Raw genomic sequence first — 20,471 nt, forward strand, 5'->3', positions numbered from 1 at the left:
GGTATGAAGATAAAATAGGGTAAAATATTTTTTTAAACCTCCTGAAACGCTTCTATTTGTATACTCATACGTTTTTAACTAAACGTTTAACACTAAACCTCAGATTTTACATTATAAACTTGTGTAAAACGTTCTCTAGTGCGCTACCTTCAATATACAAAATCGCGCCAAAATAGTTAGTAAGAATTTAATTTTTATAAGTTCATATAAAAAATACATGGTGACAAGGCTAGAACAAATACTTTTAAACAAAACGAACTGATTTGCAATAACTGGTCTTAAAAAAGTTGGGGGAGCAATCCACTTTTTTCAGCGAAATAATAAATTCGGTTTAAATTTGCAAAATAATATTTTTGAATTTATTTAAAAAACTATTGACGCTAGACCAAAAACAACCTCAGATTTGATATCAGGGGCCCAAAATACATCTAAATCAACTAGAAAATTCAGATAAACAAAATTTTGTTGTCTAGTGTAATATCACTTACAAAAAGGGGGTAAGAACTCCCGCCCACCTGGATACGCCACTGGGGGCAATGGATAATGTATAATATTTTACCGTTCATAAGTAATACATATTACATTTATAAATAATACTAATAATCGCATTTTGAAATTCCAGGGGGGCAACCCCCCTTGCCCCACCGTGCGGGCGCCCATGGATGTGTGGCTGTCACAGGCGCAGCCAGGGTGGCCATAGCCACCCCAAAGTTTTATGAATATTGTACTCCTAATAATATTTGTTTTGTAGCTTTTATGAGCAGTACCACTACAGTCCATCACAGGCGTGCCACGCCATCAAATGTCATGCACTGTTACGTTATAAAAGATGTAGTCATTATTACGTTTGCTATATTAATGTGGTTTTACTACTGTACTTTTTGCAGATTTTGTTTTTTTTCTCTCTGAATAATTTTTGAGTATTGTGCTAAAGCTCAGTCAGTTGCTGCTCGAAACGGTTTGCCAGTATATTTATTTGCGTTCGATGCGCAGTTCATACAATGGCAAAAGCTAAACAAAAAGAGTTCAAACTTTATTTTTATTTTCATTAGTACGATACCGTTTTTGTGGTTGTTAAAGAAAAACGTGACTCGAAAAAATTTGTGTCTCACCATCTAGGAACCACACCACACGTCACTGCTTGTGTATTATTAGGCGTCGTTTGCCACCTCTGTGTTTTCAAAATATTATCCAATTGTCCCGCAGTCTTTTCAAACTCTGTTTTGTTGTTGTCTATGAAATGTTATCCTTTGGGCGCATCGCAGGTATTTTTATAGTTGACTGACACAGTTGAAAAATTTGAATCTATTATGTTCAGAACCTGTAAAGCGCATTGTTAACACACGGTGTTTTCCACAGCTGAAGGCCAAAACAATAATAGGAAATCTGGCTGCAGACGGGGGTACAAGCATCAGGGATGGACTTTTGGAAGGTTTATTGCGTTGCAGGGGTAGTAGTTAAAATTGAATATACAATTGTAGTTTTTTCGAGACTGTTATTTAGACAACCAGGGTAAAGGTCAAAGCCAGAACTTTGTCCGTGGTGGCCCGGGTGCAAACTCCACTATAGGGCGCCCAGGGGGCGGATATAGTTTTATATCACGTAAAGGAACAGTACGACGCCTTTGGGTTCAAACGATTTGATATGTATCTGCTCTCAAAGACTGAAGACATAACAAAGAATCGCGCGAGATTAGAAATTTTTGCACTGACATTTTTTTGGAGGGAGGGGTGACCAAGTTTCCTTGATTAACCCATTAGGACGCCCGTGATTTAAAATATTCAAATAATATTATTTTTTCAGCTCAAAAAACAAGGTTTTTATCTGGTATAAGCAACGTTTCTAAAAACTGTAGCTAGTTGCAGTTATTGGTAAAATTGGGTTGCCTAAAATTGATGCTTACTATAGCTTTAAACAATTAAACATATAATAACTTAGGAGGTAAGACAAAATCATATATAAAGAACAAAAAAGCTTTTTTTTACATGAGACATAGATAGACTTGAATCAACCCTAAAGGTTTATAGAAACGAAAGCGTAATATAATCTTCGCAGTAACGTATAGGCCTACACAAAACAACATTAAGTAATTAGATACTCACATTGAAATGTAGCCTACCTGCGATTGGCGGTCATTCTTGCCTGAGCTTTCGCGTTCTAGCTTACTAAAAGTTGCTCCAGCATTACGATACATGTGAACGACTGGCCTTCATAAAAAACACATTCTGATCGCGGCAATGGAAGGAAAGGAGTTAACAGTGGTTTCTGACAAGAAAGCCAGTCTTCTCAACGCAAAATATTTTTGCAAGGTCGACCATGGCAAGGTTCGATTTGTTTTAAGTAGACATCCAGGCCCACTTTAAAATGTATCCTTGTAATTTGACTATACACTGTGTTCCAATGATGCGTTTATGACGATATACGTTTTAATTTTATAGGCAAACGTTTGTTGGATGGCAGTTGTTGTCAAAAATGCGTATTCCAAGTTCATGGTGTGTTAACTTTAAAAAAAAAAACTTTAAATAATTTATTAACCAACAATTATTCCAGTGATTGTGTTTGTTATCCAATTAGGGCAATACAATGAATTACGATGCATAAAGTTCGTATTGGTATTACGTCCAAACTCTTGTTATCTGGGATTATTGGTTACACTACAGAGAATAAATCTCTACATTAACAAGTTTATTTAAGTGTCACCGAACCGAAGGATAAAATTGAAAACAAGTTATGAATTCTAGGGGAAAGTCTGCAAACTGTGGGCCGCAGCCCAAACGTGGGCCATTCAGTAATTTTTAGTTGTTGGCTGCGTAATATTGGTATTCATTGTACTGTATTTTAAGTTTGTGTGGCTAAGTGTATTTATCAATTTAGAATGTCGAATGAGTATATGGAATGACGTCGTGCAGCAAAATTCGCCACTATACGCTAACCTAACTAGCAGCGTTATATAAGTTTGGAATGGTAACACATATTGTTGCATACCCTTATTCACGCCAAAGCAGGTTAACTTTAGGAATTTTGCAAAAATATGTAATTTTGTAAAACAAAGAGGGCTATGTTTTACACAAGTAGAAAGTTTACTATAAAGTATAGCGTGTAACATTTCACTTATATGTTGATAGAAAATCAACGTAGTCTTGGAACTATCAACGGAGACAAAGTCGAAAATAGAGTTCGTCGAGTTTTGCTATGTGTTGGTCATTGATGTTAGCGGTAGCATGGGATATAATTTGCCAGGAAAAAACTATTGTATGCTTGATCGCATCAAGGTATTGCATTTTAACGTAATGTTTATTTGAAAATGAAAAAATTGTGCATCAAATGTTATAATTTTTTTTTATCTGAGACACCAATGTTTTTAAGTTCACTTACTCAATTTCCACAGCCCTAATTTTAAAATTTTATTCGCATTATTCGTTAGATTTGTTTAGCAATAAACGGTGCATCGTGCTATATTACACCCTAAGTTTTTCAACAATCAAAAATGATCAAATTTATAGATATTCGCCGTTTCTTTTGTGGATCATATGGTGAAGGATTCGTGGCTGTCCATCATTACTTTCTCGCACGAGGCAACAACAAGTCTAAAGCTTACAAAAATGGACAGGGATGGTCGGGTACAAACATTTTTCATTGAGATCTTTTCAAGAAAACGTTTTTACTACTTATTTTAAATTTTAATATTATGCAGGCCAAAACATTTTTGCAATATAATATACAATTCTAATTTTGTAGTCAAACTATTAAAACAAAGCGCTATAACATTCCTTGTTAATTATTAGGCGTCGTTTGCCACCTCTGTGTTTTACAAAACAAAATTATCCAATTGTCCCGCAGTCTTTTCAATCTCTATTTTGTTGTTGGCTATGAAATGTTATCCTCTGGGCGCATCGCAGGTCTTTTTATAGTCGACTGAAACAGATGAAAAATTTAAATCTGTTGTGTTCAGAACCTGTAAAGCGCATTGTTAACACATGGTGTTTTCCACAGCTGAAGGCCAAAACAATAATAGGAAATCTGGCTGCAGACGGGGGTACAAGCATCAGGGATGGACTTTTGGAAGGTTTATTGGCGTTGCAGGGGTAATGGTTAAAACTGAATATACAATTGTATTTTTTTTTTCGAGACTGTTATTTAGAAAATCAGGGTAAAGTTCAAGACCCGGTACAAACTCCACTATAGGTCGCCCAGGGGGCGGATATAGTTTTCTATCACATAAAGGAACAGTACGACGCGTTTGTGTTCAAACGATTTAATATATATCTGCTTTCGAAGACTGAAGACATAACTAAGAATCGCGCGAGGTTAGAAATGTTTGCACTGACATTTTTTTGGGGGGAGGGGTGGCCTCGTTTCCTTGATTAATTCATTAGGACGCCCGTGATTTAAAATATTCAAATAATATCATTTTTTCAGCTCAAAAAACAAGTTTTTATCTGGTATAAGCAACGTTTCTAAAAACTGTAGATAGTTGCAGTTATTGGTAAAATTGGGTTGCCTAAAATTGATGCTTACTATAGCTTTAAACAATTAAACATATAATAACTTAGGAGGTAAGACAAAATCATATAAAGAACAAAAAAGTTTATTTTCTACATGGAATATTTACAAGACTACAATATAGTTTTTACCATAAACACTTCACAATAAAATCTATAGCAATGTATAACGCTCGCGGCTTAATTTTCTATAACGCTCGCGGCTTAATTTGCACGATGTAGCAACCCTCTGTTTTCGTGACAATTGTGTCATCGAGTACTTTCAACTTCGGGTTGACGAAGACTTCCGCGAAAACTGGTGGATTCCAAGTCGCTTCACGCCGGCCTTTCATTTCGCGTTTGCATAACAGTCGTTTGTTGAACCGGTGGTATAGTCAAGGCCCTTTACAAGTCTACAACTTTAAATAGTTTGTCCAGCTTAACCCATTCGTCTAGGACTCTAGGTATTCCGTAGTCCGCTCAGACAAACTCGCCAATGATGGTGACAAAGCATCCACCAAATCTCCTAATAATTTTGTTTTAAATATTATAACTGTTTATTTTAAACAGTTACTTAGAAATACTTTGCCCGTTTTCAGAGACAACAGCCACTTACGTGGTTCTATCATATTGTTTACCGATGGAGAAGATTCTTTTATCCGTGACAGCGGCACCAGCACAGTGGACAACTTGGTTGATGAGTATAACGCGTTGGCCATCACAATTGGGAAGAAAAGTAGGGTGGCAGTGTCAGCGTTTACCATCGGAGGGTACAAACCATATTTGCTATATCAAGTAGGTTATTTACAACAGGCATTTCGTATTTTAATATTTAGTTTGTAAAAAAAAATATTAACTTATGCCGTTGGCTGTAATGCTGTTTTGGGTTCGTGAAGAACCTCCCAGTTGCGCATCTGCCAGCTATATGGATGTCTAATTCTTTGAACGTTAATCCGATACCCGATATTTTGGTCGAAAAGTATCGCGATTCGATCCGATACCAAATAACGTCAATATTACGCTAAAACAAGCAAAAATATAACATTTTTTTTCTGGTTATTGCGCCCAAATTAGCTTTGATGCTACCACTTAGGGTCGGGTATCGGCTCCAATCAGATATTAGCAGAAAATTGCAAACTATAGCACCTTAAGGTAAGCAATCGTTATTTGTGTTATATGGTGTTTACTCACGAAACATTCAGTAAAATAAATGGTTCGCCAAAGCTTTGCTGTTATATTGACGCCTAATATTTTGGGTCACCACAAAAGTGGTTGAGAACCCTGTAAGAATTGATTACTTTTGTAAGGTTTCGTTTTTGTAACAGCTAAGAACTTTCGAGGGACCGCAAGTAAAACTTTTGAGGAACCACAGCGATTTCGACAGTGGAATGCCATTGGATTTATTTGTTTAATATGCCAAAAAAGCTATGCAAAAGATTTTAGTGTGTAACTTTCATTTGCAATAGGCCAAGGCCTACATAGCGTCAAGTATACTTTGAAAACAATATTAACATCTTTTTTGACAGCTTCAACTAACGAATCTCTTTTTGTTGAATAATCTGTTTTTCAAACGTTTATACTGTGCAGTGTGTGCACTGACTTCTGAGTTGAGTTATACCTATAACAAATATCGACATTAATTAGTCCATACTCGTTTCGACCTGAATTCACTTCACGATATGCGCTTTGGTGCAGATATCTTTAAGACTGGGTTGCGAGACTTTTTACTGGCTGAACGAAAACTGTGACTTTGAGGCGGATCTATTTATTCCAATGTGTCTTCGGTAAGCATAATACTTTTTGTGTAATATAGTGCCAATATAAACTTAGTGGAGTGGTGTGTATATTGGCGCCGTGATAGCATTGGAAACAAGACTAACAAATCTCAATCGAAAAGTGGTTAGGACATTTACGGTGTAAATACAGTGATCCGAGTAGGCAAAACAATGTGGGCCCGATGTTCACCCAGGTTTTTTGTACCTTGGTAGGAAAATTAGGCTTTCCGGGAACATGAGGGCGAGTTAAATACTATACTTCCAATGGTCTTGCTAAATATTGCCAAAAAATGCGCTTAAGGCAACCCTGAAAAAAAGCTTTACCCACTATCCATTTTTCATCGTAATAAAAAATTTAAATTGCTTTTTCAGTGAATCGACTACCATTACCGACATAGCTATTAAACTGACCTGTCTTGAAGATTTCACGTTTTCTGTTGAAGATGTATCTGGAGCATTTTTAGAGGTAGATATATAGCCTACCTGGTTGTAAATAAATGCCGTTAAGTTCTATGGGATACAGCTTACTGTTCGATGTGATTTTTTGATCTTTGATTCTTTCGTGTTTCGGTAAGATATTCTAAACCAAATTTATTTTTTCGTGAGTTAATGCCATCCGAATACTATTTATTTAGGCTGGAGCTAGACTGTAGTGTATTCGCCTTTGGTCATTCCTATAGTTAACCATATAGTGTTTAGTTCAAAATATATAGGTCGATTGAATCGACATAAACTTTATAAATGCATTTCGATATGTACTTAAATTGTAGGTTCATCAGCTAGAATTGGGTTTAATGTTGTTTTGTTTGTTCGTGATATAGCGCATTGCCGAAACCCAAACGACGAAAAACCTGAGCTACTTTATTCATTTTATACCGAAGAATATCAAGAAGAATTTATGCTTCTCTGTGAACCTTCCCAATGACACCAATGTAAGATTTTAATTCCTAAAATAAAACGCAGTTTAAACATATATAAAAATCATTATTGTTATAGTTGAACGTGTACTATATAAATCAAAAACAGCTTCTCTGGTAATTGTAATTGTAAACCAACGTTTCGGCAACCTATACAAGTCGCCTTCGTCAGGGTGAATGACACTGAACGCTCGTACAATAAATGGAAAGCAAAAAAGTAAAAAAGCAGAAATAAACGCGAGCAACGAAACGATAAGAAAATAATTAGAGACTGCCTCTAGTCCTTCAGCAGGTGCTTGTAGCAGGCAGAAAGCATCACGTCAGTTTTGACGTTCATGGTGTTACCCTTCTTATGGATGTTCCAAGATTCCAAAAATAATCTGTGTACTATATGTTATTAGTTGGGAAGAAAACAAATAGTCAAGGTTGAGAAATCGTACTTCGACTATCAAACAAGACTTCATGAAGCAACGGACTTTTTGGAGTTGCGATTAGAGTGCATGAAGGACGTTGCAAAAAGAGAAAATCAAGGTATGTTGCCCAAGTTTAAAACCCTAAGCATAAAATATGATTGTTCGTTTTTTTAAGAATTGGAAAAGGGAGCGCTGGACGTTCTTTCGAGCACCTGTGCCTACTCGATGGTGGGAAACAAGGCGGGCGACTCGTGGGCGGATGCCCAGGAATCGTTCATCAAAGTTTTAGAGGAAAACGTCCGTGTATTGACCGCTAATATGTTTCAAGACATCTGCCTTCAACTTAAGTAATTCAGTTTAGTTTACATCGCAGCACTTTAAAACTTAGCAAAAACCGAAGTAAAAATTACAAAAAGTACACGAGTTAAAACATTTGCATTAACACAAATTGGTCAAAGTGAATTAAAAGGCATATTATTTAGCCGTGTTGTATTTAGAGAGAACATTGATCTGTCGGAAATAAAGCAATCAGTTAAGGGTGCGATGGATGGAATCGAAAGAGTAAAAACAGTGGCGAAGGAAACAATAGGATCACAGAGTTCTTACTGCCAGTCATTTTGCAAGAAGACAGATAACTTGATGTTCATCGTTGGCCTTGAGGAAGCAAATTTAACGTAAGCTCTCTCATTTATTCGAATAGTTTCGTATTATTTCACTAGATACTATATGTGAGATAAGAAGTGTCGTTTACAGTTAGTAGCATGTATCTAAAAAAAATCATAGGTTTTCTACAGATAATTTCACAACAAATAAGGGGGGGGGGGGGGTTACCGTTTACAAAATGTAGACTTGCGATGTAAAAGAAAAATAAATCGTTTTAATGTTGTTGTGTAATGTAAGACGCAAATCTTGGCTCATAGATACCCGAGTTAACTTTGGGATATACCCAGTATATGATTAAACACATACATTTTTTGTCGTATTACGGGGATGCATGGCATGTTTTTATGGTGCGCCGAACCAAAAAGACCACTCTAAAACCGGTGATAAATGGGAGAAAAAATTAAAAAAATACGTATGTCAATGGTTTTCTGAGAGATGATATAGTTAAATACCATTAACAATGTCCCCAGGCCTCAATGTAAACTATTTTTGCGTCTTTGCAATTTGATTTAAAGCATCATGCTCCCATTGTTTATTATGGCGTGCTCTGTAGTTTACAGAGATACGAACGGTTTGACAGAAATGGTGTTGACGAACTTAAATTAAACATAAATGATTTAACATTGGAATGGCGTACCATTTTTTGCGATGAACAAGGTTTTAGAGGATGACAAAATATGGTTTACGTTCAAATGTTCAACGAACTTCTCGTTGTTTTACGATTGATTTTAGTGAAATGCATTTTTCGGTTGATTTTGATCTTTTAGAAAGTTTCCAAGTCTATATTTGCAGAGTTCTCGATCACTGACAGGATGAATTACCTCTTCCAGTCTATACTTTGTAGTTGAGTAAATTATATTTTTCTGTAGGTCATTTTGTCATTCCTCCTCGGTTGGCACCACCGATGTAACCTATGTTTCCAAATGGTAGTCAATACTACTTTTTATCAGATGATCTTTCGTGAAATTTTGACGTTGAAATACGTAAAATAATTACATCATGCATTTTTAGCCTATGGGTTTAATATATCTTTAAGATTGGGCAGCAACTGGGGTCGTTTGGCCTCAATCGCCTCCTCGTTGTTTAACGAGATGCCGCCGGCAAGTGGGGTCTTCCCCCTTGACCATCCCAGTCCCCACATGCCTCAGCATTTGATCGACAAACTTCAGAAGTACAGAGAGGTAGGTAGACCTGCCGCTTGTAAATTAAAGCATTTCAGAATGCTGTTGTTATTTCTTTCAATTTATTGACAATGACATTTAAAATTGGTGTACTGTTTTAACAATATACGTATGTAGGCCTATTTTTAAGTCTGTGTGTTTTATAACAAACCTGCGGCCCGCGGGCCAAATGCGGCCTGCCGAACCAAAATCTGTGGCCCGCGGTGTGCTTTGGTTTTTGGCCCGCACAACTAAACTTTCAGGTGTTAAAATATTGAAACTTTCTGACTGTTCCTTAGTCTAGGTCGCCTTATATAGCATGTACATTTTTAGTTGTTTAGAATTAAAATAGAATGTGACCTGCTAACAAAATAAAACTACAAAATGTGTTTTGGATGCTGTTGCGGAAGCGTACAACTTTGTGTGAAAGTGAATTGCACTGAGCGCTGCAATTTTTTGTTCTTGAAATGCTTTCGAATAGCGTCCTATGGCCATGTAAAGAAATCATATTAAAAATGTCCGTTTGATCTTTTTCGCTCATTTGAAATGTAATTGTTTTATATTCAATTTCAATGTTCATGTGAGTTGTAAAAAAAAAGAAACAAATTTCTCTCTGCGGAGCTAAAAGGTAGTTTTTTACCGTGAATATCTCGATCTAAATAAGTTTCCACAGCTGAGGAAATTTGTCGCTTTTAAAGTGGCATCGTTCGGTTCAACGTACGTGTGTAAGCAATTTTTTGGTGGTAGTCACTAACACAGTGGTAGGCCAATTGTGGACGGCGAGTTATTTTTTAATAGCTTGGTGTTATCATGTACCGTAGTTGTTGGCCGCATGAAAGCCGTACATTCTTTGCACTTTATTTTAATAATTGGTGTGGCATATAATGTTTTAAATTGGCTCAGCTTGGAAAGACCCAGCACGTGCCAAATGTGGTCTTGTGAGCCTGTAAAACTATATTTTTTGCCAACTTTAACTCTATGTTAACGCAAATTTTTCGCGTTCGCGCGTATATATTTTTTTATATAATGTTTCATATTATAGCCTGAATGCGCCATTGTTTTCGTAGTGGGCCTTTAAGTAGCTCTGAAAAGACTACTTTGGCCCGCAACAAAAAGTTTGCCGACCACTGCACTAACAGGTAGTCGACGAGATATATGCAAGTGGCCCGTGGTCTAATCCGAATACACATATTTGGCCCGGCAGTATGAAAGGTTGCACGCCCCTGCTCTAAATAATTTAGATACAGCCACAAAAGTACCTTGGTTATTATTTTATTGCTCTGCTGGATTCATTTCTCTGTTTAATCACTTTTACAAAATTTTTTATATACATTTTACTGGGCTATAAATAAGTTTGAAACGTTTGTAAATCTAAATAGGATTACGATACAGGCTGTAAAAAATACGGCGGCTAAACTAAAAGTACCATACAAAGTATAAATACTTAGTTTTATAACTTTTTGTAAACATAATATTTGTAGTTGTATTTAGCCTACTACCTAACTGTAGAACGCGTTTGGTCTGTAAATGCGCTACTTCGTGGTACACTGTCCAGTGAATATGCAAGTAAAATGCCGGCCCAGTCTGGTGACAAACATAATTATCCATAAAACAGGATCTTAATAAAACGAACAGTTGTAATAATTTGAGGCAAATGGCTTAGTAAGAACACCCAAGTCACTATTTTTATATGACTGGACTTGACTCGACTTAGAGCCTTTGGGCAACTGACTTGACATGGATTAAAGTCATTGAGTCAAATGACTTGGCTTGAAATAAAGTGTTTCATATTTTCCTAAGAGAGGGTTAGGCTACTTATCTTAATTCTTGCCTCTAAAACGATTTGCTTTCTTTCTGTTGCGTTTTTGTTATTTTCACGTTGATCAGTTGTTTCATAAATAAATAATACGAGGAGGTAACGAATTTCACTATGTTTAACGGTTTTGATTGAGAAAGACCTGGCTTGGTTTTAAGTTGACTTTACTGGTGGGACATTTAAAAAAACACTGTTAACCAAGTCATTTGCTGTGTGACCCGTGTCTTCTGCGCAAGTGAAGTCTAAATCTTGTTGGCTTCAATGAAAAGCGAATGAAGCATTGAGCAAAATTAAGTATAAGGCAAGGAAAACATAAGGAAAAATACAAGTCGTTGATTTTTCGTTAGCTTGCACATTTAATTTAGCCTTAATATTTTTGAAAACTGTAAAGTGTTTAAAAATTTAGTCATTATAGTTTGAAGTAATTGAATAGAAAACTATCGTTTGCGTTCTATTTATATTGAAATAAACAAACTTGAAATAAAGCTTTTATTTCAGGTTGTGAAACTTACAAGGCCGAAGAAACCCTTCAAACTGCGAAAAATAATACTATCAGAACGCTTAAGTGGAAGGAAAACCATAAAAGAGCACATCACGACATTACTAATACAATTAGGTTATGCTTTTGCATTTATTTTCTAACTTCAGGTTGACTTTTAAATAAAATTTAACATGTTGCTTTCAACGTAGAACCGAAAAAGTTTTTATTCATTTGAATTATGAATTTAGGCACCTTTACAAGTTCCCCTGATTAATGGCCTCGCCCAGCACCCTTGATGGCGTACCACAGAAAATTAAAGTCTTTTAAAAAACTGGGGCGATTATTTTTTGACTCGGCTAAAAAAAGTTCATGTTTTGTCAAAATCTACATGTTAGGTCAAAATTTGTCAAAACTATTTTCAGTCAAAATCGTTCACATTACGCACAAAGTCAAAAGTATATTTTTATGACAAAATTAGCAAAACTTTTAATTAAAAAAAAAACAGATTTTCATATTTCTTAGGTCAAAAAATTATTGTCCTAAAGTAACAATGCTTATGTTGTTTTACATGCTTCAGGCATTTTTAAGATGCTTTTATTATAGCATTTTTCCCAACAACTCATTTTAACATTTAACGTACCACATTTACAACGTATTCCTTTCTTCTCGGCGTTTCTGAAACCATTCCAACCATTATTAAACTTAGTCTTTGAGAGATCAAAAAAAATATTTTCTGTATTTGGCCTAAGCCCTAGGGTGGCTTCAGTGAAGCATGACCTTTTATTGTTCATTTTGGCAACCATCAGAATAGTTAACTGCTTTGTATGATGCTATAAATTCTGAGATTTACAGTATTTGCTGCAGCTTTTTAAATCAGATGAAATTAAAAAAACATGTTTTAAGTTACAACAACAACTTTGTGCGTACTAACATACCTAAATAAAACAACTGTAGGCTACACTGCAGATTCGGGACTGTATAAGTAATTGACCCCTGACTAGAATTACCGCATTTGTCGTGGGTTATGCCTATTTACCTTTGGATATTAAACACAGGCTTGTAAATAAAGTTCATATTTTGTTAAGGTATTTTATCAAGTAAATATTGTGCCTTTACAATACGTATATCTGTTAACATATTTCTTAAATTGTTTTGTATACATTACGCTAGTTTCGGCCGTAGGAAACAACTCTCGAAGCACAACAATTCTGCTTTGTGACAAGAGTGATTACAAGAGAAAATCTCGTAAAGTGAAAGATGCCATTGATGCTGGGGTTTGTTAAAATAAATTTTATCGGTATAAACACGATTATACGTTAAATTTTATTTGTTAAATCTACACAGTTGCACACTAATATATCGATTATGTTAAAGCAATTTTTTCTGCAGATGCCGATCGTAAAAGAAGGTTATATATACCAGTGCATCGAAAAGGGCAATATTATAGACATCGCAAAGTTCTTACGGGAAGAATAATTGCAAATATTATTCGTTTTAACAAAGCTACAATACATTGTGATAGTTTTACATATTAACATTTAAATTTCATTTTCGTCTGCTACATCAATATATACAGAACGATTTTGTAGCGAATTTTAAAACGACATGTTCACTGTACAAAGAATTTCTCGTATGTTCAATAAATTGTGATAGAATACTCAAAACTTTTAAATCACTTAACAAAGTGAATACTATAACTCTGGGTATGTATATTATTTCAAAAAAATAAGTATATGTTTTAGTTAAATATTTTTTACTACCGGTATTTAACATGTCGACTTCCTTTCAAAATTCTCGTAAATCTATTTTTGAGGGTGTTATTGTTTTGGAGTGTTTTCCTATCTCTACTTTTGTGTACATTGAATCGTTTTTTTCACATGTGAATATCTGTGTCTAACGGTAGCGGTCTTCCTCCCAATAGGTTAACGTTGTCAACCAGCAGCTCACAAGCCGCATGCGTCTTATTTGCGGCTCTCATGTTCATAATGCATTTGTGTGTATTTATAACAGTACTAACGCATAACTTGCCTACTATCTTGGAATTATTCGCCCTTGTATATATATTACAACGTTAAATTTGTGATTGCATTCAACTTTATTTATAATAAATCCCCCATAGAAAATAACGTCGTAATGCACTAACGTCGTCTAAGCCCAAGGATGTTTAGTTAAACTTATTACAATCCGCCATGACGCGCTTTATAGACGTTTTTACAGTGTTCCGATCAGGGAGTCGAACCTTTTGACTTTTCTGGTTCAGATTCGGTTCGGGTTCAAGGTTTTTTTCGGAATCCGGTTCAGTTCCTATTTCGGTTTCGAGCAATTTAAATGTTCCGGTTAAGCTCCGGTTCAACCGTCGTTATTTCAAAACCGGTTCATAAAGTTCCGGTTCGGATACAATATAAGTTGCGTTAAATCTAAAAATGTGGGTCAATAAACGTAGAGAATAATCTTTGAATTATAAGTCATTTAATCTAAGTTGTGTGACGTTAAAAAAACAGCAATTCATTATTAAAATATCAGAAAAAAAAATCCACGTTACATTCAATTAATATTGCACTGAATATGTGAAAAATAGAAATCACCTTGACCCTTGCAAGATAAATGTCGACCTTAATTCCTGATCAGTAACAGCAAAATAATCTAGCAAAGCTAGCAATTCAGGTCAGACACCAGATCTTAAAAGATATATATATATATGTTGAGCTGCTCCGGAACCTTGACTTGGTCACAATTCTCAACAAGTCGTCAACTGTGCTTAGTGCTTGCGATCAGCGGTTATTAGCAAAATGGTATTGCCCCAAATTAAGTAGTATTTGTCTAGTTCTTATCGTTTCCTTACGCCTCTACTCCATTTTTTCTTTTTGCCTTGCCGTTTTTGTGCCGTTGTTTTACGTTGCCGCGTTTCTCTCGACCCGTTCTTATTGTTTCTGTACAGGGGTTGTACACATTGGATGTCACTACTATTTGAAAGCTTTTATATTTTAGTTATTATATGGGCCGAAAATTTATTTTCGGGACATATCTTGTTTTTGCCGCTATTTATATGGGCCGAAAATTTATTTTCGGGACATATCTTGTTTTTGCTGTTATTATATGGGCCGAAAATTTATTTTCGGGACATATCTTGTTTTTGCCGTTATTCTTTTTTGGTTTCCTATGGTTTCCTATGGTTTCCTATGGTTTCCTATGGTTTCCTATGGTTTCCTATGGTTTCCTATGGTATGTTTCAGACCGATTTTTGTCCGAAGCTTTATAAAAAAAGTAGACATCGTAGAACCTTCAAATTTTCAGACATGGCGTAGAGTGGTATGTAGGTGCTTTGTAGAAGTTTATGAGGCTGCACCCCCAGGGGCCTTTGCTTGGGGGGCCAAAATCTGAAATATTGCGTTTTTGCTCTTTCTAGCTAACGACTGCCATCTAGCAGCAGATAAACTTTCATACAGAATTCGTTCATATTCGCTTGCTTTGTCCAGCTTGTGAAGTGACGAAGCGACTCACCGCCTGCTGCGCTTTATTGTCCCGCGCGTGAGACTTTCATTGTGCGAAGTGGCACGTCCGAAACTGGGCTTGTGCGACTTGCATTTTAAAAAGAGGCTTCTCTTTAGTAAAATTACTTACTGCTCTTAAGAAACAACTTATTTTACCGCCGCAAATTTAAATGCGAAATCTGGTGGCAACTCTAATCCAACATATCAACACCAGGCCTACACAACTTAAAATTGTGTGTTGATATGTTGGATTGGAGTAAAACACCATACAGGTGCAAATAGCAAATATTCTCCAAATACGATTTTTTCAAATATTCTCCAAATCGTATTTCATCGTATTGTCGCGGTAATATACAAAGAGGTAAGGCCGTGAATAAAGTTTCACCAACCGTACAATTAACGGAGGGAAGCATTGCGAGTAGAGATGTTCAAGGCAGAATATCGGCGACATATTTATAATGCTTGCTTTAAATGCGGCGTCAGCATTTTTTCGGGCGACCAATTACTTTGCGATAAGCTTCGCCTAATAATCAAGTGTCAATAGGGTGTATTTACCGCCGCGAGTTTAAATGCGAAATCTTAAGGCAGTGTACGCCTCTCTGTTAGCACCTGTTGTGCATGTTGCTCCAACCAACATACCAACATCAGGCCTAAACAACTAGCAAAACTTTAAATTTAATAGTTTGCGTATTAGGCACATAATAGTGTGTTTCATATTGTTTGAAACTACAGATTTAAAGTTTGTTTTAACAGTGATTGCTCGGACCAAGCCATGGTATAAATTACCGAGTAAAAGTTTGCAAAAGTATAGCAAACCATAGGCGTTAAACCATTTTTAGTCTTTAAGACAGTGTTTCTCAACCTTTTTCATCCCAGGGCGCACTCGTAAACCTTTCAAAACGCGGCGGCGCACCTGACGAGCGAGTCGACTGCTAACTTTGTTTGGATATTTTGTTTTATGCTGGCAGTTGTTATTACATCAGGCTCCTAATTTTATTATCTATAAAGAAGCCTGCGGAGTCGGTTAAAAATAACCCGACTCCAACGCTCGAGTTCGACTCCGGCCAAATGTGCGATTTCGTCAAATTCTAAGTCCGGCTGCCACTCTACAGCCTTTATTTCACCCATGTACGCAACTAAATTAAAGTGGATTTTCAACTATGCCCTCATAGGGGTGTCATATATCCCATCCACCCACAAACCATTGCTGGAAAATATCCACCATATATGCTATTCCGCCTTTTCAATTTGCAGTTGGCCGCATTATCAGTTTTAAAATTGTTACTGCGCACGTCGGACTCCGGACACAGGCAGTCCGACTTTAGAAAAACAAATCAACTACGGTACGTCGAGTCTCAATATGACTCCCGACTCCACAGTCCTGCTTTGAAATACGATGTGCTTAATAAGACACGCCTACATAAAAAAAACTAAAATAGGCTCTTTATGTTGTATATTATAAAAACACACGGTATGTTAGTTAGAGTTCGATGGAAACACAGAATAAGCCCCCAAAGCAACAACATCTAACTCGGAATAAATCCAAAATTTAACGGAATAAGACCTAAATGGACAAAATAACGCCCAAAATAGTAAAAACAGGGTATGGCCTGGAACGGTTAAGGGACATCTTCTTGGCATCGGCCGTTTAGTTGTCGACGTTTGGGTGCCCTAGTTTAAAATGCCGTTAGGGCGCCGCTGTTTGGCACTGCATTGGTTGCCTCTGTTTGGGGTTAGGCGCGAGTAATGGGTAGAATAAGAATTTGGTTTATGGTTCAAATGATTAGGGGAGTTAGTGTTGGAGTTATGGGTGGGGTTTGGAGTTAAGTAAAAGGCTGTAAAGGCGTTATTCTTGCAGTTTAGGCCTTATTCGGACGAATTTAGGTCTTATTTTGATTTAAACGTTATTACGAGTATTAGGTATTATTAGTCCTATTTTGGTCTTATTCCGAACTGTTTTTTATGCCGAAATTGATATTGTTTTAATTGCGGTCTTATGGCGAAAGCCCCACTAGATACATGTTGCAAAGTTCCTCTTCCTTTGTTAGCGAAAAGCCCACATCAACCATTGGGACTTTAATAGGGGCTACGAATCCAGTCCTATTGCTCAGTGTTTATTCACAGAAAATAGTGACTAGAGTTTATTTACAAACATAGTCCTTTATTAACAAAGATAAATCTGAATGGTCATCTTTGATTAAAGCATCATTTCCAAATAGCCTAATTTAACTTTCCCTCTCTAGCTTTTTTAAGAAAAGCTTTAATTTTATCTGTGGATGAGTGTTTTCATTTTGATTCTGCTTTTACAATTTTAAACTATTCAAATGTTGGAATATGTCATTTAAATTTTTAACTTTGAATTCCAGAATTGACCAGCGCCATAATAAAACCCAATACATTTTCGGTATAAGATCCAAGTGGCCTAAATAACATCCTCATCCGCAGGAAATGGATATAAAACGATTAGGCGCCGCCATAAGGGCCATGTTTTATTAAACGGCTGTGTTTGTAGACGCTGTTTTGACACTGAACTGTTGGTCCGATAAGGGTTTGGGTATGTTATCTATTGGTCCTTTTTCGATCTTATTCCGAACTGTGTTTTATTCCGATGTTGATGTTATTTTGGTCTTATTTCTGGAATCCACTTTTAGTCGGAAATTCTAAAATAATACAGAATTTTGGTAACATTTTTTCCCATTTTCTCGCGGCGCACCTGGCAACCTTCCGCGGCGCACCGGTTGAGAAACGCTGCTTTAAGAGAATGATAATATTTGATTTTCAAACACGTAATTTGGCAAAATGTAATGAAATGATCATACGCATTATCTACGTAAATTCTATTTATCAAATATATGTTTCGATCATTTCCCAAATTCTACGCCATATTTGAACCCCTTTCGCATCAAAGGCATATTTTAAGTGGGGAAGTTTTCGGCCCATATCTGTTTTTGCTTGCAGAAACAAGTTAAGGAAAATGAAAAACAAAATATATAATATAAAGTACACAATACAAAATATTAAAAAAAAAAATAAATAAAAAAAAAATTAAAATAAAGTAAAAATTGAAAATAAACACTAAGCCCTGAAAATATACCCCCTGACAAAATATACAACAACCGCACCCCCGTCTAGTTCTTTTTTGGTTTCCTATGGTTTCCTATGGTTTCCTATGGTTTCCTATGGTTTGTTTCAGACCGAGTTTTGTCCGAAGCTTTATAGAAAAAGTAGACATCGTAGAACCTTCAAATTTTCAGACATGGCGTAGAGTGGTATGTAGGTGCTTTGTAAAAGTTTATGAGGCTGCACTCCCAGGGGCCTTTGCTTGGGGGGTAAAAACCTGAAATATTGCGTTTTAGCACTTTGTAGCTAACGACAGCCATCTAGCAGCAGAAAAACTTTCATACAGAATTCGTTCATATTCGCTTGCTTTGTCCAGCTCGCGTCGCGACGAGGCGGCTGCTGGCATCCCTGCTGCGCCCTATTGTCCCGCGCGTGCAACATTTGTGTTGGAAGTGGCTTGCCTAGTAAAACTATGCACATGCGACTTGCCTTTCATAAAGAGGCCTCTCTAAGTAAAAAAACCTATTGCTCTTACAACACAAAATATTTTACCACCGCAAATTTAAATGCGAATCCTACAGGCAGTGTACACATCTCTGTTAGCACATGTTGTAATTGTTGCACCATTCAAACATATCAACACCAGGTCTAAGCAAATATAATTATACAAGGGCCGCAACAACAAAAAGCTTAAGTTTAACGCATTCTTAACGACGACGTTACAAAGCTACGTCATAACATGGCGTCATAAATAAATAAATCTTGCGTTTATTGGATTTAAATTGGCAAAACTTTCAATATAAAACGTGGCTTATTAGGCACATAAACGTGTTTGCATATTGCTCAAAACTACAGATTTAAACTCTGTTTCAACAGTGATTGCTCAGACCAAGGCATGGTAAAAATTTACACAGTAAAAGTTGGAAAAAGTATAGCAAACCATAGACGTTAAATCATTTAGAGAGAATGAAAATATTGACTTTTTAAACATGCTAGCTGACCAAAATGTAATAACATGGCCGTAAGCATTATCTACGTAAATTTTTATTGATCAAATGTATGTTTCGATCATTTGCCAAAATCTACGCCATATTTGAACCCCCTTCGCTTCAAAGCCATAAGTTATTATATTATTATACACAACTTATAATTGTGTGTAGATATGTTGGATTGGAGTAACATACAGAACAGGTGCAAATAGCAAATATTCTCCAAATACGATGTTTCCAATATTCTCCAAATCGTATTTCATCGTATTGTCGCGGTAATACACAAAGAGGTAAGGCCGTGAATAAAGTTTCACCCACCGTACAATTAACGGAGGGAAGCATTTCGAGTAGGGATGTTCAAGGCAGAATATCGGCGACACATTTATAATGCTTGCTTTAAATGCGGCGTCAGCATTTTTTGGGGCGACCAATTACTTCGCGATAAGCTTCGCCTAATAATTAAGTGTCAATAGGGTGTATTTACCGCCGCAAGTTTAAATGCGAAATCTTAAGGCAGTCTACGCCTCTCTGTATGCACCTGTTGTGCATCTTGCTCCAACCAGCATACCAACATCAGGCCTAAACTTATCTAGCAAAACTTTCGATTTAATAGTTTGCGTATTAGGCACGTAATAGTGTTTTTCATATTGTTTGAAACGACAGATTTAAAGCCTGTTTTAACAGTGATTGCTCGGACCAAGCTATGGTGAAAAATTACCTAGTGAAAGTTTGCAAAAGTATAGCAAACCATAGGCGTTAAACCATTTTTAGTCTTTAAGAGAATGATAATATTTGATTTTCAAACACGTAAGCTGGTCAAAATTGAATAAAATAGCCATATGCATTATCTAAGTAAATTCTATTTATCAAATATATGTTTCGATCATTCCCCAAATTCTACGCCATATTTGAACCCCTTTCGCATCAAAGGCATATTTTAAGTGGGGAAGTTTTCGGCCCATATCTGTTTTTGCTTGCAGAAACAAGTTAAGGAAAATGAAAAACAAAATATATAATATAAAGTACACAATACAAAATATTAAAAAAAAAATTAAAAAAAAAAAATTTAAATAAAGTAAAAATTGAAAATAAACACTAAGCCCTGAAAATATATCCCCTGACAAAATATACAACAACCGCACCCCCGTCTAGTCTTTTTTGGTTTCCTATGGTTTCCTATGGTATGTTTCAGACCGATTTTTGTCCGAAGCTTTATAGAAAAAGT

The 20,471-nt window shown here is 36.1% G+C and overlaps 1 protein-coding gene across 2 annotated transcripts; it reads left to right on the forward strand.

Annotated features, from left to right (window-relative positions):
• The first annotated feature begins 1,454 nt into the window (after positions 1-1,454).
• Positions 1,455-14,629, forward strand: LOC146160663 (uncharacterized). 2 transcript variants are annotated; one of them, XM_083383918.1, is made up of 15 exons: positions 1,458-2,324; positions 3,126-3,272; positions 3,504-3,620; positions 3,994-4,085; positions 5,081-5,276; positions 6,177-6,265; positions 6,629-6,722; positions 7,078-7,188; positions 7,575-7,704; positions 7,762-7,933; positions 8,084-8,260; positions 9,286-9,430; positions 11,724-11,841; positions 12,877-12,980; positions 13,096-14,629. In XM_083383918.1, the coding sequence occupies exons 1-15, from the start codon at positions 2,238-2,240 to the stop codon at positions 13,180-13,182; spliced, it is 1,866 nt and encodes a 621-aa protein (XP_083240044.1). In that variant the 5' UTR covers positions 1,458-2,237; the 3' UTR covers positions 13,183-14,629. The 2 variants fall into 2 exon arrangements, with proteins under 2 accessions (XP_083240045.1, XP_083240044.1); XM_083383919.1 differs by lacking the exons at positions 9,286-9,430; positions 11,724-11,841; positions 12,877-12,980; positions 13,096-14,629 and adding an exon at positions 9,119-9,250 and having other exon boundaries at positions 1,455-2,324.
• The last annotated feature ends 5,842 nt before the right edge of the window (positions 14,630-20,471 follow it).

Source organism: Ascidiella aspersa, chromosome 3 (assembly GCF_963924565.1).
Source record: "Ascidiella aspersa chromosome 3, kaAscAspe10.2, whole genome shotgun sequence".
Classification (NCBI taxonomy): Eukaryota; Metazoa; Chordata; class Ascidiacea; order Phlebobranchia; family Ascidiidae; genus Ascidiella; species Ascidiella aspersa.

Excerpts from the sequence above, each read along its gene's own strand:
- LOC146160663 (XM_083383918.1), top strand. The coding sequence starts at position 2,238 with ATGGAAGGAAAGGAGTTAACAGTGGTTTCTGACAAGAAAGCCAGTCTT. Across the intron at positions 2,325-3,125 it reads GCAAGGTCGACCATGGCAAG|AAAATCAACGTAGTCTTGGA; the intron begins GTTCGATTTGTT and ends ATATGTTGATAG. Across the intron at positions 11,842-12,876 it reads GACATTACTAATACAATTAG|TTTCGGCCGTAGGAAACAAC; the intron begins GTTATGCTTTTG and ends ACATTACGCTAG.